This window comes from Salvelinus namaycush, chromosome 21 (genome assembly GCF_016432855.1).
Source record: "Salvelinus namaycush isolate Seneca chromosome 21, SaNama_1.0, whole genome shotgun sequence".
In the NCBI taxonomy this organism is placed as follows: Eukaryota; Metazoa; Chordata; class Actinopteri; order Salmoniformes; family Salmonidae; genus Salvelinus; species Salvelinus namaycush.
The window spans coordinates 22039249-22059288 of NC_052327.1; the positions used below are offsets into that span (position 1 = coordinate 22039249).

General features: G+C 42.5%; 2 protein-coding genes across 3 annotated transcripts in view; one reads left to right on the top strand and one right to left on the bottom strand.

Annotated features, from left to right (window-relative positions):
• Positions 1-4260, bottom strand: part of snrkb (SNF related kinase b) — a 39248-nt gene extending 34988 nt beyond the window's left edge. The window contains exon 1 of the mRNA XM_039017375.1: positions 3900-4260. The gene's annotated coding sequence lies outside the window, so the exon portion shown is untranslated. The remainder of the gene's footprint in view (positions 1-3899) is intronic.
• A 3367-nt stretch (positions 4261-7627) lies between these two features.
• On the top strand, positions 7628-17385 carry ldhd (lactate dehydrogenase D). 2 transcript variants are annotated; one of them, XM_039017377.1, is made up of 11 exons: positions 7628-7861; positions 11675-11787; positions 12180-12321; positions 14631-14772; positions 15086-15245; positions 15442-15641; positions 15904-16032; positions 16163-16290; positions 16400-16490; positions 16618-16729; positions 16829-16939. In XM_039017377.1, the coding sequence occupies exons 1-11, from the start codon at positions 7763-7765 to the stop codon at positions 16848-16850; spliced, it is 1338 nt and encodes a 445-aa protein (XP_038873305.1). In that variant the 5' UTR covers positions 7628-7762; the 3' UTR covers positions 16851-16939. The 2 variants fall into 2 exon arrangements, with proteins under 2 accessions (XP_038873305.1, XP_038873304.1); XM_039017376.1 differs by having other exon boundaries at positions 7629-7861; positions 16851-17385.
• Positions 17386-20040: the final 2655 nt, after the last annotated feature.

A 20040-nucleotide genomic window follows, 5' to 3' on the forward strand; every position in this document is an offset into this window, starting at 1 on the left:
CAGCTGGGTAGGATTCTGGTGTGAGAGAAGCATAACAAGAGAGGTGCAAGGGGATGACTCATTCGGTTTCTTATCAGAGGGTAGAGTAGAGAGTGAGAGGATAGGGATGGAGAGGGGAAAAGGGAGGGAGGAGGAAATGGAGTCAGGATAGTGAAGGGGAAAATGGAGGGAGGGGTGATGGAGGAACAGAGTGGGGTTTCCTTAGGTATGATCTCATCTCACTTGTTCCCATCATGCAATATTCAACATGGTGAGGTCCACGTGGGAATAGGGGAGCAGAGACTTGAGAGAGCACTCTCTCTTCTGAATTCTCAATTCACTCATTACAACAAGGTAGATTCAATTCCACACTCATTCCCAGCATTTAAACTCATCACATATTTAACTCCTCCATTATCTCTGTCTCTCCCTTTGTATGGAACAGCATTTTAATATTAATCTAAATACAATTGGGAGGGGAAGTACAGTGTTGAGTGGGTTGTGTCTTAAATAGAGGTCGACCGATTAATCGGAATGGCCGATTAATTAGGGCCGATTTCAAGTTTTCATAACAATCGGAAATCGGTATTTTTGGACACTGATTTGGCCATTTTTTTTTTTTACACCTTTTTTTAACTAGGCAAGTCAATTAAGAACACATTCTTATTTTCAATGACGGCCTAGGAACGGTGGGTTAACTGCCTTGTTCAGGGGCAGAACGACAGATGTTTACCTTGTCAGCTCAGGGATTCAATCTTGCAACCTTACGGTTAACTAGTCCAACGCTCTAACCACCTGCCTTACATTGCACTCCACGAGGAGCCTGCCTGTTACGCGAATGCAGTAAGAAGCCAAGGTAAGTTGCTAGCTAGCATTAAACTTATCTTATAAAAAACAATCAATCAATCAATCATAATCACTAGTTAACTACACATGGTTGATGATATTACTAGTTTATCTAGCGTGTCCTGCGTTGCATATAATCGATGCGGTGCGCATTCGCGAAAAAGGACTGTCGTTGCTCCGACGTGTACCTAACCATAAACATCAATGCCTTTCTTAAAATCAATACACAAGTATATATTTTTAAACCTGCATATTTAGTTAATATTGCCTGCTAACATAAAAAAAATGTAACTAGGGAAATTGTGTCACTTCTCTTGCAACAGAGTGAGGGTATATGCAGCAGTTTGGGCCGCCTGGCTCGTTGCGAACTGTGTGAAGACTATTTCTTCCTAACAAAGACAGCCAACTTCGCCAAACGGGGGATGATTTAACAAAAGCGCATTTGCGAAAAAAGCACAATCGTTGCACAACTGTACCTAACCATAAACATCAATGCCTTTCTTTAAATCAATACACAGAAGTATATATTTTTAAACCTGCATATTTAGCTAAAAGAAATCCAGGTTAGCAGGCAATATTAACCAGGTGAAATTGTGTCACTTCTCTTGCGTTCATTGCACGCAGAGTCAGGGTATATGCAAAAGTTTGGCCCGCCTGGCTCGTTGCGAACTAATTTGCCAGAATTTTACGTAATTATGACATAACATTGAAGGTTGTGCAATGTAACAGGAATATTTAGACTTATGGATGCCACCCGTTAGATAAAATACGGAACGGTTCCGTATTTCACTGAAAGAATAAACGTTTTGTTTTCTAAATGATAGTTTCCAGATTCGACCATATTAATGACCAAAGGCTCGTATTTCTGTGTGTTATTATGTTAGAATTAAGTCTATGATTTGATATTTGATAGAGCAGTCTGACTGAGCGATGGTAGGCAGCAGCAGGCTCGTACGCATTCATTCAAACAGCACTTTCGTGCGTTTTGCCAGCAGCTCTATCAACTCCCGAGATTAGGCTGGTGTTTATGACTTCAAGCCTATCAACTCCCGAGATTAGGCTGGTGTAACTGATGTGAAATGGCTTGCTAGTTAGCGGGGTGCGCGTTAATCGCGTTTCAATCGGTGACATCACTCGCTCTGAGACTTGGAGTAGTTGTTCCCCTTGCTCTGCAAGGGCCGCGGCTTTTGTGGAGCGATGGGTAACGATGCTTCGAGGGTGGCTGTTGTCTATGTGTTCCTGGTTCGAGCCCAGGTAGGGGCGAGGAGAGGGACGGAAGCTATACTGTTACACTGGCAATACTAAAGTGCCTATAAGAACATCCAATAGTCAAAGGTTAATGAAATACAAATGGTATAGAGAGAAATAGTCCTATAATTCCTATAATAACTACAACCTAAAACTTCTTACCTGGGAATATTGAAGACTCATGTTAAAGGGAACCACCAGCTTTCATATGCTCTCATGTTCTGAGCAAGGAACTTAAACGTTAGCTTTTTTACATGGCACATACTGCACTTTTACTTTCTTCTCCAACACTTTGTTTTTGCATTATTTAAACCAAATTGAACATGTTTCATTATTTGTTTGAGGCTAAATTTATTTTATTGATGTATTATATTAAGTTAAAATAAAAGTGTTCATTCAGTATTGTTGTAATTGTCATTATTACAAATAAATAAATAAATAAAATTTAGAAAAATTAATCGGCCAATTAATCGGTATCGGCTTTTTTTGGTCCTCCAATAATCGGTCGACCTCTAGTCTTAAATACCCTTATATCGGTCTATCCTTGTCTTCCTTCCCGCATGACTAGGGCCCAAAGTTTGGTCACGGACAGTCAAATCAATATGGTGGACACCTATCCAGTCCTTTCACCTATCAGTGGTAATGAGAGAGCGGAGTTGAGGACAGCGTGGCTCTCAAGGCCTACCGAGACACATAGTTAGTTGATGTGTTGAGCAGCACACGCTCTGTTCCCTTATGCAGCAGATCGAAGCACTAACAGAGGCTGTGTGCTGAGACTGACTGCTGCAGGGCCTGTGTGACCTGGCTGCTATCCCTTCTTTCCTGCCCCCTCTCTCTCCCCCAGGCTCTCCCCATGACCCAGGGGACACAGCGCAGGCAGAGGACAATCTGTCTCGTCCCGGAAATGTTTTAAAAATAAACTGAGGACAAGATGGTCATAAGCAGTAACTTGTACACATGCCAATAAGCCCTCACACACACATGCACTCTGACTGTATACACACAAACACATGCTTGTTCCCTCAATGATCAACTCTGTAGGTTCGAGTTAACTTTCCTCTGCTATTCAATCACCCCATCTGTATTCCTGTCCACCCTCTCCTTCTCTCTCCCTCTCTGGTTGGTGGTCCTGTGATGACTCAGAGTTGACCCATGCTCCATGGTTTCCCTGGAGAAGCCAAGGCAATAAAAAGACAAGGTGCAGGCCAGGATCCAGCTCTCTTGTTACAGTAACGACCAATAGGCTACAGAGTTATCAGTGTTCACACAATGCACTGTGAGATGCCACCGGACTTGCTACCCCCCTAACAAAGGACAACACACACAGAACGCATTAACAATAATTTTACTCATCATCTCCTGTACTACAATCATCATCATCTTTCATTATGGGATCATGAACATCAACAGCTCTTTACATGCATTAAAGCATTCAAAGTTTCAGCTAAACTTGAATAGGAATCTGGGTATTAGAGCGGATGGATCGATCATCAGTCAGTCAGTGTAATTTTCTGTGAAAGCTGCGAGCGCATATGGCTAGATATCAAAATGCAAATAACAATTGTCCCATTGTCCCCACGTAGATTAATATAAGCAGCACAACAGCCCAGCGTAAACACTTGCTTTCGACTGGTAAACTTCCACTCCGCAACTGCAGTCCTGAGTTCGCAAAATACGCATCTACTACGCATCTGATGAAATGCACAAAATAGACATGTCGTAAACATCTGCGGTCTGACAATAACATTCTAACCAAAGATGATGATTCTAAAATTGCTAAAAGAGTGAGAATATTGCTACCTTAAAAGGTTACAAAAATAACTTACCATTGAGAGGAAAATGCGTTATCCTTGAGGCTTGTGGAGCGACCTGCCTCTGTAAACAGCTTGGCACTTCTTGCTATTCCAATACTACTTGATGAGTTAGAATCGTAAAGCTATTGGTTTCCAATATTTTCCCGACGTCCTGTTGTGTTCACTGTGCCAGTTGCGTGTGTATGCCCCGATTTCTCCGAAAGGACGAGGCAACAGGGATGGATGGTCGATGCTGCGAGTGCGCCTCTCTGCAGTATTCGCCCATTCATTCACTGTCTGATCGGCTCTGAGAGCTGGCCTGCTACTGACGTCAAAGCATTCCAGCTCACTCGCGTCCTCTGCGGCCGATGTTCTCTCCCAGTGCGCGAGAGGAAGGGCTGAGGGCCTATACAGGGGAAAAAAATGTCTGTTCTGAAGTCAAGAGAGGAAGACTATTATGCAATGCAACAGCCAGCGTGTCACTGTCTATAATTAGGTAGGCTGAGGAAAGCAAGAAACAATGGGGATAATACTCACATATTACTCACATATTTCTATGGGTTGAGGCAGAGTGGCCTATTAGTGGAGGCCTTTCAACCACATCACATTAGGCCAACTGTAGCCTTTAGCAATGATTCATAACTACAAAGGCTTTTTACAAATTGTAATTCTTTAGAATGCCTTTGCAGAGAAATAATGAAAACACGTTCTCTTGAGTCAGTATGGCTACTGTAGCCTATGATAAATGACACAAGATTATCCTCAGACACCTGTAACAGATGTAATCAACTTGTTAATACAGGTACATATTACACAACATAATCTCAGTTGTAAATACCCAAGGAGGAGGACAGAAAGTCCTGTAAACAAACTAAAGCAGATGAGCAGAGGCAAACAGTGCGGAGAGTCCTGGAGTTCTAAGTGGAAAGAGAGAGCATTTTTATCATCCCAGAGGCATTGATCAGGTCTCTGAACATATTTGGCCCAGGCAGCAGAGAGCTCTGGTCTGTGGTGTTGGGACCTGTGCCACACAGACTGACCGCTTGTCTGCTAAAAACTATTCTGGAACCAGTGGAATAATAAGGGTATCAGATACTGCCTCAAATAACCCTCTCTCTCTATTGATCCTGGTTGAAGGGCCCCCAACCGAGCCCATCTCACTGCAGGCCACTGACCCACACTGAAATGTGAAAATCCATCATCACCATTGACAAGTGTATTGACAAAACTATGTACTGGGGCTATAATACAAAACCTACCAGCAGCACAGCTGAGAAGCTAGATAGTTTGATTGATTTCATCTTGGGAAAAAAGAAGATATCTCATTCCAATTATCTGCTGTCGCATATGACCTGCGGACATGTCACTAGAGCAAAAACCAGAGCTTTCTAAATAGAATGGCTAGCTACATAAACAAGTGAAAAAAATAATAGTGCATCTGACTATAGCCTACTAGAGGAGGAATAGCCTTGAGGAGACTTGTGGTACCATACTCCCATCTAGTGGAACGATGCTATCACTATAGGCTTCTTTCCTATGACGTTTGCATTTATAAATGCGTCACCATTCAATGTGTTACTTTGTGACTTTGGCCAAATTGATAAAAAAGCTTGGTTTAATTAAAAGGCTCATTAAATGGCTTTTGTTCATAGATATGGCTATGTCTTACGAAACTTGGTTACAGTCGAATGGATAGTAGATTATACAAATTATTCCAAATATGTTATTCAAGACAAAACCCCTGTTTAATGTTAAAATTTAAAAACACTAGTAACCTGATTGGTTTTGCTTGATATTGCTGCTCAATATGTAGGTAGTGTCTCGAGCCAGACGGATTACTTCCGCAATCTTTAAATGCTACAGTTAAAAAAGGTCCAATACAGCTGTTTTTATCGCAATATAAAATCATTTCTGAGTATCTTACTGTGATTGTTTTCAATTAAAATGGTCAAAAAGAAACAAAAATAGCTTCTTAGCAAAGAGCAATTTCTCAAGCAAGAATTTTGCTAGGACTGTCTGGGAATGGTCTGTGGGAGGGGACAACTGAAAACTAGCTTTGGAACTCTCTAATTGATCTATTAACTAATTTTGCGCCTGGCCAAACTCCATCCCACCAAAACAGGCAGAAATTTCAGGAGGTCTTTTCAAACAGCTCTTACAACAAAATTTCATTATCATAATTTTTATAATATTATTCCAACCTCAGTGTGGAAATATATATATAACACAGGGAAATCATGTTTTTGACTGCACTGGGCCAAGCCGTTACCCAAAGTCTGGTTAGTTGATACTAATGTGTAGGCAGGTACCTGGCGTGAGGTCGACGTCAGAAGTGTGATGACGCGAAAGCGTAAGACTTTGCTGTTAAGATCAGAGACTCGTCTCCTGAGTATGCACCTTCGTTCAAGGTGTACATACCTATGTCTCCTAATTACAAACCAAGTAATCTTACTTATAGGTCATCAAGCTCTCTTGAGAACCTTGATGATCTGCGAAATGGAGTCAGTCAGCAGTGGTGAGCGCTCTTAAGTTGAACCAGTCCAGGATGTATTGGGCCTGCCTGTGGTGACAGGTGTGGTAGAGTCTTCCAACGTTTGCCCTGAGAATCATACCAAAGATGATTTTGGACGGGTAGGAGTGCGATTTTTGGAAATAGTGGATTCCTGCTTTTTGGCTGACCCATACATTGAGTCAAGCTGGGTAAAGGACAAACTGGTTACATTTGTGAAAGTTTCGAGAAGTGGAATTGTTTAGATTTGTGTATCTGCCTCCTAGAGGAAGTGGGCACTTGGAGTCACGCGGCTCGGGACTCAACCTGTGGTGGGCTTTGCTCTCTGGAGCCACTAAAAAGGGTGATCAGTGGGATAGCGTTGAGTGTAGAGGTGGATCAAATTAAAAGGTATATTCTTAGTGTTTGTGACACCCGCCGTTTGGTAAGACGTAGACTCGGTAGCAATGGTGAGACTGAGAATACCCTGTCTGTTATGTTTAGCTTTGCTATTCTGTGAGGGCCTATGTTCTGAACCCGCTTCGGTGCTTTAGCTGCCAAGGATTCGAACATGTTGCAGCAGTGTGTAGAAGGGAGATCCCACGATGTGAGAAATGTGCAGGAAGGTATAGTCAGAGGGAGTGTGCAATTGGGATAGAGAAAGCACTGTAGTCAACTGTGGAGGTGCCCATGCAGCTGGGGATCCGAAGTGCCCTGTGAGAGAGAGACAGGTTGAGATTGCCATAGTTCAAGTGGGGCAGAAAGTTTCCTATGAGGCAGTGAAGAGAGTAGAAGATAGCCCAAGGATGAGTGAGTCGACTGGGATGCCCCCATGAGTAGGCCTGAAGAGAGAGAGCCAGCGAGGATGTTTTAGTAAGGTTGGATTTCTTGCATTTATAGCCATAGTGATCAACTGCACTGCACTGATTGGGTGGAAATCACAGAAAATATATGTGGTAGTTTCAGCAGCAGATAAATATTTGGGTGTGAAATATTTTTAGTTTAGAAGATCTACAGGATGTTTTGAGAGAAGGGGTTCCATCCTCCCAGGCCGACAGCCTGTTGTAGGCTCGTTTAGGGCCAAAGTTGTGGGATGGGGTGGTGGGATAGTGTATAGCTGCAGGGTTAGATGTTGGTGCAATTAAAGTTTTTCCCATTCCCCTTTTCCCTTTTTTTTGGTCACAAAATGTGCAATCCGTACTCTGACCTGCGAATGGCAGTAATACAACACAGCATCTGGTCTACCAGAAAACCAAACGAAGAAGAAGTATCGACGTCACTACTGTAAACTTCTGATCCGGAAGAATACTTTGTCCATTATGAAATCACAGGCAACAGATAAGTGCATTTAGTATATAGTAGTTTATTATAAAAAATATTTCACGGGCCGACATTCTGATCTGTGAATATGACCTTCGCCTTGAGACCAACGCGACGCTTGTACGCTCACCTGTCAACGTCTAATTTCGTGCAGTGTCGCACTATCAAGAAAGAACACACTTTAAAAGTGAGCATTCAGTTAACTTGGTAATGTGTCCGCTTGTTCTGATATTTTGATCATACCGGTAGTTAATGTTTAAAAGCTTAATGAGCTGCATGATATAATCTTGTTCTGGTAGATAGATAACCGAAATGCACGACTGCATTTATTCTGTAGGCTAGTAGAGCCTTAGCCCTTGATCATGACTCCGTTCCATTGCATTACACATGAGAGTCATTGGACGAAGGCGTCTTCTGTAGGGGGAGTTTTGTTAAGATCCCGACGCTCGGTCTGAACATTAACATGCATCTCTTGCGCTACTGTTTTGGAAACACAAGGACATTTTCTTTCATATCAGCGAGAAATATTCGCCTTTTTGTTAAACTAAAGGTTAAATTGATACACACCTTGTTAAGGTGTGTGGCCATTTCTCTATGTTACAGCACTTGTTTACTGAAGACAAGAGGCTATCTAGCATGTTCCGAACACCTGTGTGTACTGCTGCGTTCAAAACAACTGGGAACTCAGTGCAAATCACGAAGTCAGTGATCGTCAGGTTGGAACTCTAGAGAGGCACAGGTTCCTGAGTTGGAATTCAGAGTTGGGTAACCCTTCAAATCGATTTTTCCCAGTCGGTGGTAGTTTATCCCGTGTTCCCAGTTGTTTTGAATTTCATCCGACTTCCGAGCTCCCAGTTGTTTTGAACGTGGCATAAGGGTAACTCGGGATGTGAAGCTGAAGTGTAGTTTAGTCAGGAGGCACCCATAGCTGAATGGATCTGTACAAACTGCTACATTATGTGTATATGTTTTATTTGAAATATTCTTTCTCACTGATGAAAGATACGATGTTTTTCGAAAGCTATATAGCAAGTGATGATTATTTACATTTATAAACGTTACAATACAGCGTCGGGATTGTAGTTCACGTGTGGCATTTGTGGGCGAAGCTAATGGCTGAGTGTAGGGAGAAGGCATAATGCGACCTAGTTTTCCAGCGCAAGTATAGCCTAGCCATCTAGGCTACCAAGTAAGCAAAATTACGTTGAAAATATGTATTTTTCAGACCTGGACATCACATGCATTTCAGGTGCTGGACGTCAAAATATATATTTTACGAAAATTAAAAGACGTCTTATACAGACGTCACAGAGACGTTTTTTTCCCAGATGTTGAAAGACGTCTTCTCCGGACATTGAAATCAGTGCATTATAGGTGTTGAATGAAAGGTAAAAATAGGTATTTTACTGACGTGGAAAATACTGATTTTTCAGGCATTGAATCTATGGCCAAAATTCAACTGCTATACATTCTTAATTAAGTAAGCATTATATCGCAATAATATTTGCGATATATCTTCCTAGGAAAGAGGAGCAGACTGCAGACCACTTCGACTACAATAGCATTCTAGAGTAACGGTTACAGATGTTTTATTTTTTGCTATGACTGAAATGTTGTTGTTTATCTATCTTAGTTGAATGCACTGACTAAGTCACTCTGGATAAGAGTGTCTGCTGATTGAGCTAGACCTAAATGTAAAAACAAATTAGTTGAATGCACCAAGTCACTCTGGATAAGAGTGTCTGCTGACTGACCTAAATGTAATAACAAATGTAATGCAAAGCATGATGGGTATTAGTCTAATTAGGTTCGCCCCCAAACAATTACACGTTTGGTCGGTGCGAGCCAGATCTAAATCGGAACGAATCATACAGTACAGCACAGTTTAGTATAGTAGAACACAGAGTACAGTACAGATCCCGGTTTCGAGCTTATGAGTGTTTTAACAATGCATCTTTCCTACAACTGGCGAAGATGTAACATGCGTTTCCCAAAACACCACACGGTCGCTAAGTGTTTTGTTGAAGCATGTGTCTATACTGATGGAGTCGAAAGAAACGTAGAGCTGCTCTCGGATCACCCTTTTCCATTAAAATCTTACCTTAACATTATAATTATTTCACAATACTGATGACGAATCAGCTCCTAGAGAGATAAACACTCATGGCTGCAAATATTGAGGTGGCTTATTCTAATTCTTATCCAATAAAAATGCACTAAATCACAGATTTGGACATTGAGCTCATGTTAGGCTACACATCATGAAATATGTTACAGGAGCCAAATAAAACTAAATTGATTGAACATGAAATGTATTTCATGTTCATTGAAATACAGTATATAGGCCTATGTAGCCTATACTGTACATTAGGTAGGCTATTTATCTAATGCAGTCATCTCAGTTTTCATTTGAAGCATCTTTTCATCCTTTGCTTGTTTGCAACAATTTCAAAAACATTGACATTGTATTTGTAGTCAACTTCGTTGTGAAGTTATCCGCATCACAGAGACAGATAAATCTCTTCTGTGTATGAAGTGACACGGAAGGGCAAAAGGCATCTAACGACGCACTTAACTGTTCTAAGAGTGGTCTGAGGCAGGCGTTAGAATATAAGCGTTTATAGTGCTCAGATATCTATCGATGAACTTAGCCTTAAGATGCTTTTGGGAAACCAGGCCAAGGACAGTAGAGTTTTATTCGGTAGAATACGACACAGTAGAGATACATTTAGTAGAGTACAGTTTAGTAGGGTACAATAGGTTTCCCGAAACTGTCCTGGTGCCCCAATTGGGTGCATGTTTTGGTTTTTACCCTAGCACTACACAGCTGATTCAAACAATCATAGCTTGAGGATAAGTTGGTTATTTGAATCAACTGTGTATTTATTTAACCTGGCAAGTCAGTTAAGAACAAATTCTTATTTACAATGAAGGCCTACCGGGGAACAGTAGGTTAACTGCCTTGTTCAAAACGACAGATCTTTACTTTGTCAACTCTGGGATTAGATACAGCAACTTTTCGGATACTGGCCCAAACCACTAGGCTACCTGCCGCCCCTAGTGCTAGGGCAAAAACCAAAACGTGCACCCGGGGGGGCCAGGGCCGAGTTTGGGAAACCCTGCACAAGAGTATACTTTGCTTTACTTTTTAAAAAAGTTGACTGAGGACACATTCTCATTTACAGCAATGACCTGGGGAATAGTTACAGGAGAGTGTAGGGGGATTAATGAGCCAATTGGAAGCTAGGGTTGATTAGGAGGCCATGAGGGCCAGATTGGGAATTTAGCCAGGACATCAGGGTTAACACCCTTACAATAAGTGCCATGCAATCTATAATAACCATAGAGAGTCAGTACACCTGTTTAACGTCCCATCTGAAAGACGGCACCCTACAAAGGGCAATGAGCCCAATCATTGGGTTATTTTTTTTGACCAGAGGAAAGAGTGCCTCCTACTGGCCCTCCAACACCACTTCTAGCAGCATCTGGTCTCCCATCCATGGACAGACCAGGACCGACCCTGCTTAGCTTCAGAGGCAAGCCAGCAGTGCTCTACTATATTGTACTGTACTATACTCTACTTTTCTTTACTGTACTTTGCCGACCAAACTTGTGAAACATAGATGTCTATGATTGACCCAAAAAAGACGTTGCATGACGTCAAATGCTTAGTGGGTACTTTCTTAAGAAGGTGCTGAAAACAAGGAGCTCTCCTTGTCAATCCTTATCTTTTGTCGTTTTTTTTTGGAGTTGTAATTTTCGGGACTTGTGAACAGTAATGCTTTATTACTTGTTACAAGCATGTATACATGTCTTTTTAAGGCTTATAATATTTATTTCTGTGCATTTTCTTTTTTAATTCACCTTTCTGCCTTTCTTGTCTATAGAAGTATACAGTGTATTAATTCAGTCACAAGTCCAATAAGCCTATGTGGTTCTTGTATAGTCCCCTTGTTCAGGTATGGCTATACTGTTATTATTGTGTGTGTCCCTGTGTTAGAATGGTGGGTGGGAGCGGGTGATCCCTGCATTCCGCTCTGTGTGTGGTGAAGATGGAGTGTCCTTGGGTGAAGCAGTCAGGGAGCAACATGGCAGAGACGAGTCTGTACACAGGTGAGCTCAGCCGTCTGGCACAGAGCAGGTGTGTCCTGTCTCCAACATGCATGCACACATACGCACACACTCGATTTGTGTATGTGTTTCAGGGTTGGAGTCAAATTCGAATTGAAGCCAGTCAATTCAGGAAGTGAACTTAAATTACAATTCAATAATTGAAAAAAGTGCATTTATTTTCAATGTCTTATCAATAAACTGAACAGTAGAAGCTATTTAAAAAAAAATCGAAATCTGAATATTAAATTCATATAAATTCCTGAATTGACTGCCTTCCATTTGAATTGACCCAACCCTGATGTGTTTCTTGTGATGGATAGCTTCAGGGATTCGGGGTGTGCCTTTGTGGTTCTAGGAGTATCCAATAAGTCTAAGTGATTGTTCTGTCCCAGATGTCGCCCCCCAGACGTAGTGGTGTGGCCGCGGAGTGTGGAGGAGGTCAGTGCCCTCGCCAAGATCTGCCACCACCACCACCTTCACATCATCCCCTTTGGCACAGGCACAGGCCTCGAGGGAGGAGTAGGTGCACTTAAGGTGAGAGCGAATCAGTCTGTGTCAAGAAAAAAGATAAATACCAGCCTGGAAAGTTTGATTAATCTCTGTGAATTTATAGAGGAATTTATATATAATTTGATTAAGATAATTGATTGTACACAAATTAGCCATTTTAATTGATAGGATTCAGATAATCTTCAATAAATATAGTACCCAACATCCAATTTGGAACTTAATTCTTCCTAACAATGAGTAAGACATAAGGAATCCAATAAATTATAAAAAAGCCACCCATGGAGCCTACACACCCCATGCCAATCCAACCCCAACACCAGTATACAGTATCGTTTATCAGTGTTTGAAAAGTAGTATGAAGTATTGCTTCTTCTGCGTCCTTTGTAATGTATTCCCTGTGAATCTGGTGATGTTTTTTCCCCCTGTTCATAGAAATTAGTCATTGAAGTCACTTGCATTATTTACCATAATAAGTGTGAAAGTACCACGTTTTGTCCAACAGATGCCACTGTTCCTGCTATTGCCACCACACCCTTTAATCCATGTTGCTGGTCTCTTGTGTTTATTAAATGGATCACAACATTCTCTTTGCAACTTTAGCTTTTGCTCATGATGAAAATAGATTTTATGGTCATCCTCACAATTCGAGCCTGTCCTCCATGAAAGCAATTCTGTTTTTCATTCTCCTAGGCTTAATTTCTGTCCATGAAACAGACCCTCTGTGTGTGGTTTATTCCCTTCAAAAAGGTCTGGATTAGTTAGACCATTCCTGGTGACCAAACAAACCATTAGGGTACAGCACTTCAATGGTAAAAGTCCCAAATACACAGTGTATATATAGTGTTTTGCAATGGTAATTGTATTGGGTTGGGTTTAATGGTAAATGTCACTAATCACACTACATAATAGAGATGTTTTCTAAGAATTTGATTGAAAAGCATATGACTGCCATGCAATTGATTATATTTGAGTTATTTCATAAGGGTTGTCATAACATTTTATTCACTAGCCCATTTCTCCATCAAAGTTTTGGGCTTGAAAGAAAAGTCTTCATATGAGAATTGCACCGTACGGATAGTTCTCAGACAGCTGCCATTTGTTGGACTATTCAAAGAGAGCTGGGTTGAAGCATTAGGTTGCTAAGAGAAGGACAAATTGAATTGCTTTCATGGAGGACTGGCTTGACCACACAATTGACCACACAATCAATTTTCATCATGAGCAAAAGCTATTGGTTTTTCTACCCAATTTCCAAAGAAAACGTTGTGATTCATTTAATAAACACAAGAGACCAGCAAAATGGATAAAATGGTGTGGTGGCAGTAGCAGGAACAGCGGTATCTATTGGACAAAACATGGTACTTTCACACACATTTATGGTAAATAATGCAAGCAACTTCAATGGCTAATTTCTCTGAACAGGGTTAAAAACCATCACCAGATTCACAGGGATATACATTACAAATGGTGAATAAGCAGTACTCTAAGCCACAGCTCCATACTACTTGTCAAACATAGAGAACTCAATCAATCAAATGTATTTATAAAGCCCTTCTTACATCAGCTGATGTCACAAAGTGCTGTACAGAAACCCAGCTTAAAACCCAAAACAGAAAGCAATACAGGTATAGAAGTACGGTGGCTAGGAAAAACTCCCTAGAAATGCCAGAACCTAGGAAGAAACCTAGAGAGGAACCAGGCTGTGAGGACACTGATTGATGGGTGGGATTGGCCTGGGTGGCTTTTCACCATTTTATTAGATTCCTTGTGTCTCACTCAATGGTAGGGAAAGTTCAGACCAAATTGGATGTTGGGTACTATAATTTGTTGAATATTATGTGAATCCAATTTGGGTGCAATCAATCAGCTTTATTTCTCAATAACAATCTGAGATGGTGGGTGTCATGGCTTTTTGAAATGACATGGAATGACCCTAGAGAGAAAGATTACTGGAGTGAGAAAGAAAGTTGTTTTTGTGTAAAAGCCGTAATAATTTACGTTTTTTGTTTCTCGCACAATGTTATTCGGAATGTGTGTGACAGAGTAAGACAGGATGCAGTGTCATCATCTCCTAAAGGTGTCTAAATGAAGGGTGCTGTGTAAGAGGTCTTGAAAAAGGGCTCAATGTGTTGTCAGTACCAAACAGCGCAGGCAGACGTCTGTGCAGTGCATCCCTGACCTCTGATAACATGGGTCCTTGTATTCACAACGTTTCATTGAGGGTCTATAGGAAGTATTCCAATTGTGTGTGTGTGTGTGTGTGTGTGTGTGTGTGTGTGTGTGTGTGTGTGTGTGTGTGTGTGTGTGTGTGTGTGTGTGTGTGTGTGTGTAAGGGCGGGGTGTGTTTTAGTCTGAGGAACATGGACAGGGTGTTGGACCTCCATCAGGAGGACTTTGATGTGAGCGTGGAGCCAGGTGTGACACGCAAAGGCCTCAACTCCTACCTGAGAGACACAGGCCTGTGGTTTCCTGTCGGTGAGTCATGTGACCTGCAATGATGTCACTGCTCCAACGGGTAGGCCCCATAGGCCTGTCACTATACACGCGCCTGAGTTTAGTTAATCATTGTGAAATTAAGGGGCACGTTTTTCTATCGTGAAATAGGGATCCATGGGTGGAAAATGTTGGGAACCCCTGATATAAGTAATCATACAAACTACTTTCATGTACAATGGTATTGCATGATCGTCATTCTAGCTGGCATTTTGTGCCTGAAGTTGTGAAGAATATTTGTGAAGTGTTGGGTATGAAATCACTGAGGTGTTCTACTGTCTGTCGGCACACACAGACCCTGGTGCAGACGCGTCTCTGTGTGGCATGGCTGCCACCAGTGCATCAGGCACCAATGCGGTGCGCTACGGCACCATGCGGGAGAACGTACTCAACCTAGAGGTGGTGCTGGCAGATGGATCCATCATCCACACAGCAGGCAGGGGGCGCCGGCCCCGGTAACAGTCCCAGACATAAATATATTCATGGTTATATACATCATTGGTTACACTGCCAGGCCTGAAACAGAAAGTGACAGTTAAAACATGTTTTAGTGTTTAGCTATTAACAACCTATGTGGTGTTCTCTCTCTTTCTGTAATTTCCCCAGTAATGAGGACATGCATGACCTTTGACCTTCTCTCGTCTCCGTTAGGAAGACATCAGCGGGGTACAACCTGACCAACCTGTTTGTGGGTTCAGAGGGCACTCTGGGGGTGATCACGAAGACCACCCTGCGTCTCTATGGGGTGCCAGAAGCCATGGTGTCTGCTGTGTGCACCTTCCCCTCTGTCCAGGCAGCAGTGGACAGCACTGTGCAGGTCCTCCAGACTGGAGTGCCCATCGCACGCATCGGTGAGTAGACGAGGTGGCCGTTTACTAGTTTAACACAGAACTTACCTCTGCGTTCATTGTTTTCTTACTGAAAGGTGCCTGTCCATCTTAAACTGACACTGAGCAAGAGACTGCTATGCATTCTTACTCAGAGTAACCAAGGGCTTTAGACACTAATTGGAGGACCTGATGCTATTTGAAACACTGACCAAGTGTTTTTTACCACCATCTTCTCAGTGGCGCTGGAGCCTTGTTCTAATCCAACCACGTCTGTCCTTTCCAGAGTTCCTTGATGATGTGATGATTGACGCCTGTAACAGCTTCAACTCACTGTCCTACCCCGTGGCCCCCACTCTCTTCCTGGAGTTCCACGGCACTGAGAAGAGTCTGGAGGAGCAGGTTACCGTCACAGGTGTGTGTTTTGTTGCTGTACTGAATGTGTGATGTAATTGTACGTTAAGTTAACGTTACTTGCGATAGTTTGCTGTAAATTTGACCTGTGAGTGAGATTTCTTCTTATTTGTTGATTGGAAACTGTCCAGAGGAGATCACGCAGGCTAACGGTGGGTCAGACTTTAGCTGGGCACGGGATGCAGAGACCCGCGGGCGCCTGTGGAAGGCACGACACGATGCCTGGTACGCTGCCCTGGCACTCAGACCGGGCTGCAAGGTAAGTAAGGCTCTGACTCAAATAATTATTGATAAATAATGTAATCACTTTGGCATTATTGTTTGTAATGTTGTAACAGAAATGTGCTGACTCCATTTTGGTCCTGCAGGCCTACTCCACAGATGTGTGCGTCCCTCTCTCTCGTCTCCCTCAGATCATTGTGGAAACCAAGGAGGACCTGATGCTAAACGGACTCACAGGTAACGGCTAGCTAACAATCAACACAGACTCCCTCGTGGGGCATCACTCAGGGTACAGTGTTTGTGTATGTTACTGTACATGTTTGTGTGTGACCAGTAGTGTATTGAGGATTCTTTCTCTTCTGAGGTCCGATCGCGGGTCATGTTGGAGATGGAAACTTCCATTGTATAATGGTCATGGACCCCAATGACCAGGATGAGGTCATTAGAGTTCATGAGTTCACTGAGCGACTGGCCAGGTACTGTATGTCTCTCTTTCCTCCATCCTTTCATCGCCATTAAATCGGCCCCTTGTTTCTGACCATTGAACTCATTCTCTCTTATCCCTGTATTTATAGTTCTGTTTCTCTCATGCTGTAGGAGAGCACTGGCCCTGGACGGGACATGTACGGGGGAGCACGGGGTAGGCCTGGGGAAACGAGCATTGCTCCGAGAGGAGATGGGACCCCTGGCCATCGAGGTCATGCAGGGCCTCAAAGCCACCCTAGACCCCAAGAACCTCATGAATCCTGGGAAGGTTCTGTAGCTGAAGGTACTATAGCTATGACCTTATCAGAGCACTGAATCAATGAATGAAGTGTAATACAATACCTTTGTCTGCCACAGGGTGTCAGGAGTTTGGTATTTTATAGCGTAACTGACTGAGTACCAAGGGCAAATTGTGTTATTTTTGCCTGTCCCCTGTTTTGTTCCTCAGAATGAACTGCTGCTAATTTAGATGTTATTACAATGGAACAGTAGCTTGAAATTATTTATTTGCAACAAACCTAATGCAACGTTTTGTTTTTGTTTCTGCTAAATTGTGTGCACATACTGTATTCAAACTGTAAATTGGCCACTTCTGATTGACAATGAAGTATTTTTTAATAAAAATCCCTCATATTGCCATGGTGAAGTTGCTCTTATGTCTAAAGATTTCTTCTTACAATCTGATTTGTTCCTCTTAAGTCAATCTTAGCTGATGCCTTGAAATTGGGTAAACAAAGTAACTAAATGCATTTACACACCATTTCATGAGTAGATTTGTTAAACTTAACTTTTAGGCCTGGAATCAAATTAAGGAAATTACATGGGAAAAATGTTTATTTTGACTTTTTTATTATTATATTTATCATTACTCATCCCACAGATTGCACATCAAAATCATGAGACAATTAGTTGATACCTCCAAAACAGGCATCCATTCACATCCTTGGGGGAAAAAAGTAATCAAAAGATATTAAAACTAAATAAAGCAAGAAATGAAGGTATGGCCCTTTAGAGCATTGAGCAGGGCTACAGTTAGCAGGAGACATTAAGTTATATAGTTTATATCATAACTGACTAGTAGTCTGTCTCCCCTGTGTCTGAGAAGCTTGGTGGTTGTCTGCTTGCTTAATGAATGGTTTTTGTAGTGCCCTCACGGGTATGAAGCAGATAACCCTGCAAAAATACTATTCTCTACATTTTAATCTAGCACAAATGGAAAAAAAATATTCACCCATTTGTTCAGCTTTGTTTTTTTCAGAATCATCATTCTGTTATTCTTTATACATGAGAGGCATTCTGAAGAGTACTGTGAGTTGACAGATTTGGAAAAACAAATCTTCTTAAATGTGAATAAATAAATTGTAACCCCGGAATAGCTCAGTTGTAACCCCGGAATAGCTCAGTTGTAACCCCGGAATAGCTCTAAAATGTTTGGGTTGATGGGTCTTGAACACCTCCATTACAAATCAGCCAACACAACCAGAGAGGACATTACCTATTTCAGCAGAAAGCATATGGGGCACAGACAGTCTCTTAGGCCAAGAGGCATCACACTCACATGAACACACTCAAGGCCCTTACTGATCAGAATGAGTCATTTCTTTGTGTCTCCCCATCACAGCAAAAACCTGGCGGACAAAAATAAGTACATAGAGTATGTCATGTCAATTTTCTGTAACTGTAAACATTAGCGAAATAAAGGGAGAAAGGACACAGTCACACAGGGAAAATGGACATCTAAATTGTAAACGTTTCAAACACAGACCAACACACAGTATTGTCTCAGACTTCTATTTGACCCTTTAGCAAATCAGGCTCTCACACTACAGAGATCATCATCACCCCAACCACACCACAGGTATGGTGACTGACATCCTCACCGCCCCAGCACATAGAAGAACGTAAACCAACGAACCCCAACTGTCCCCCACAACACACAAGCACACATTCACACACCACCAAGCATAAACAATGTACCCCCTCCACACACAGAACAAGTGTAGTTTGACTGGCATCTTCACTGCCTCAACACATATAGAAGCATAAACTACCCCCCCACACACACACACAACCCAAACAGAAACCTACACAGACAGACCCTGCCCCGCCAATTCTGCACCTCACACACCGCTACTCCACCTCAAAGCGAAGACTAAGAGAAGCACATGTGACTCCAGCTAATGAGTGAGTGGGTGGGAGCTGTAACTCTGGTGATTGGGGGGCTTCTGTCGGATGATCAGACAACGTCCTGGGAGTCGACCTTTCCCTGGCACACAGGGTGCATCCAGCCCGATTCTTCCTCCCCCGTCTCTTCCGGTGAAGGCCATGCGAGGACTGGATCCAGATGAGTGACAGGGAGCCAGGGACCGCTAGACTCTGGAGGCAGAATGGAGGGCAGAGCAGGGGGCCAGGGCATGTGGTGGGGCAACTGGCTGGCTGGGGTGGGGCGACAAGCGGCCTGGTGAGGCAGTTTGCCTGGAGGGGTCAGCCTGGTTGGGCCGACTGGCAGTCTCTAGGGTTGAAGGGGCAGGGAGGAGGGGCACTCATTAATGCATGTGGAAGTGACAGTATTGGCTTGATGTTTCTTTTGGTTCAGTTTGCTAGGAATTTTCTTGATCAATTGATTGGTTGTTTTGGTTACTTCAGTATCCAGATATCCATGGTTGGACCATAAAGTGCCCTGAGAGGTTATAACCATATAATCAAAGTGGATACACAAAGACAGTTAAGGGTGTTATTTTAAATGTATAATTCACACTTACAGAATGCTATAATTTCATACCGACAGAATGTTCGTTTTATTCAGGGTGGTTATACTGTACATGCATGTGTGCGTATGTATGCATTATACAGTGCATTTACACTGAGTATACCAAACATTAGCAACACCTTCCTAATATTGAGTTGCTCAATTAGTCGGGGCGTGGACTCTACAAGGTGTCAAAAGCGTTCCACAGGGATGCTGGCCCATGTTGACTCCAATGTTTCCCACAGTTGTGTCAAGTTGTCTGGACGTCCTTTGGGTGGTGGACCATTCTTGATACACACGGGAAACTGCTGAGCGTGAAAAACACAGCACCGTTGCAGTTCTTGACACACTCAAACCGGTGCACCTGGCACCTACTACCCCGTTCAAAGGCACTTAAATAATTTGTCTTGCCCATTCACCCTCTTTAACCTGTCTCCTCCCCTTCATCTACATTGGTTTGAAGTGGATTTAACAAGTGACATCAATAAGGGATCATAACTTTCACCTGGATTCACCTGGTCAGTCTAAGTCATGGAAAGAGAAGGTGTTCTT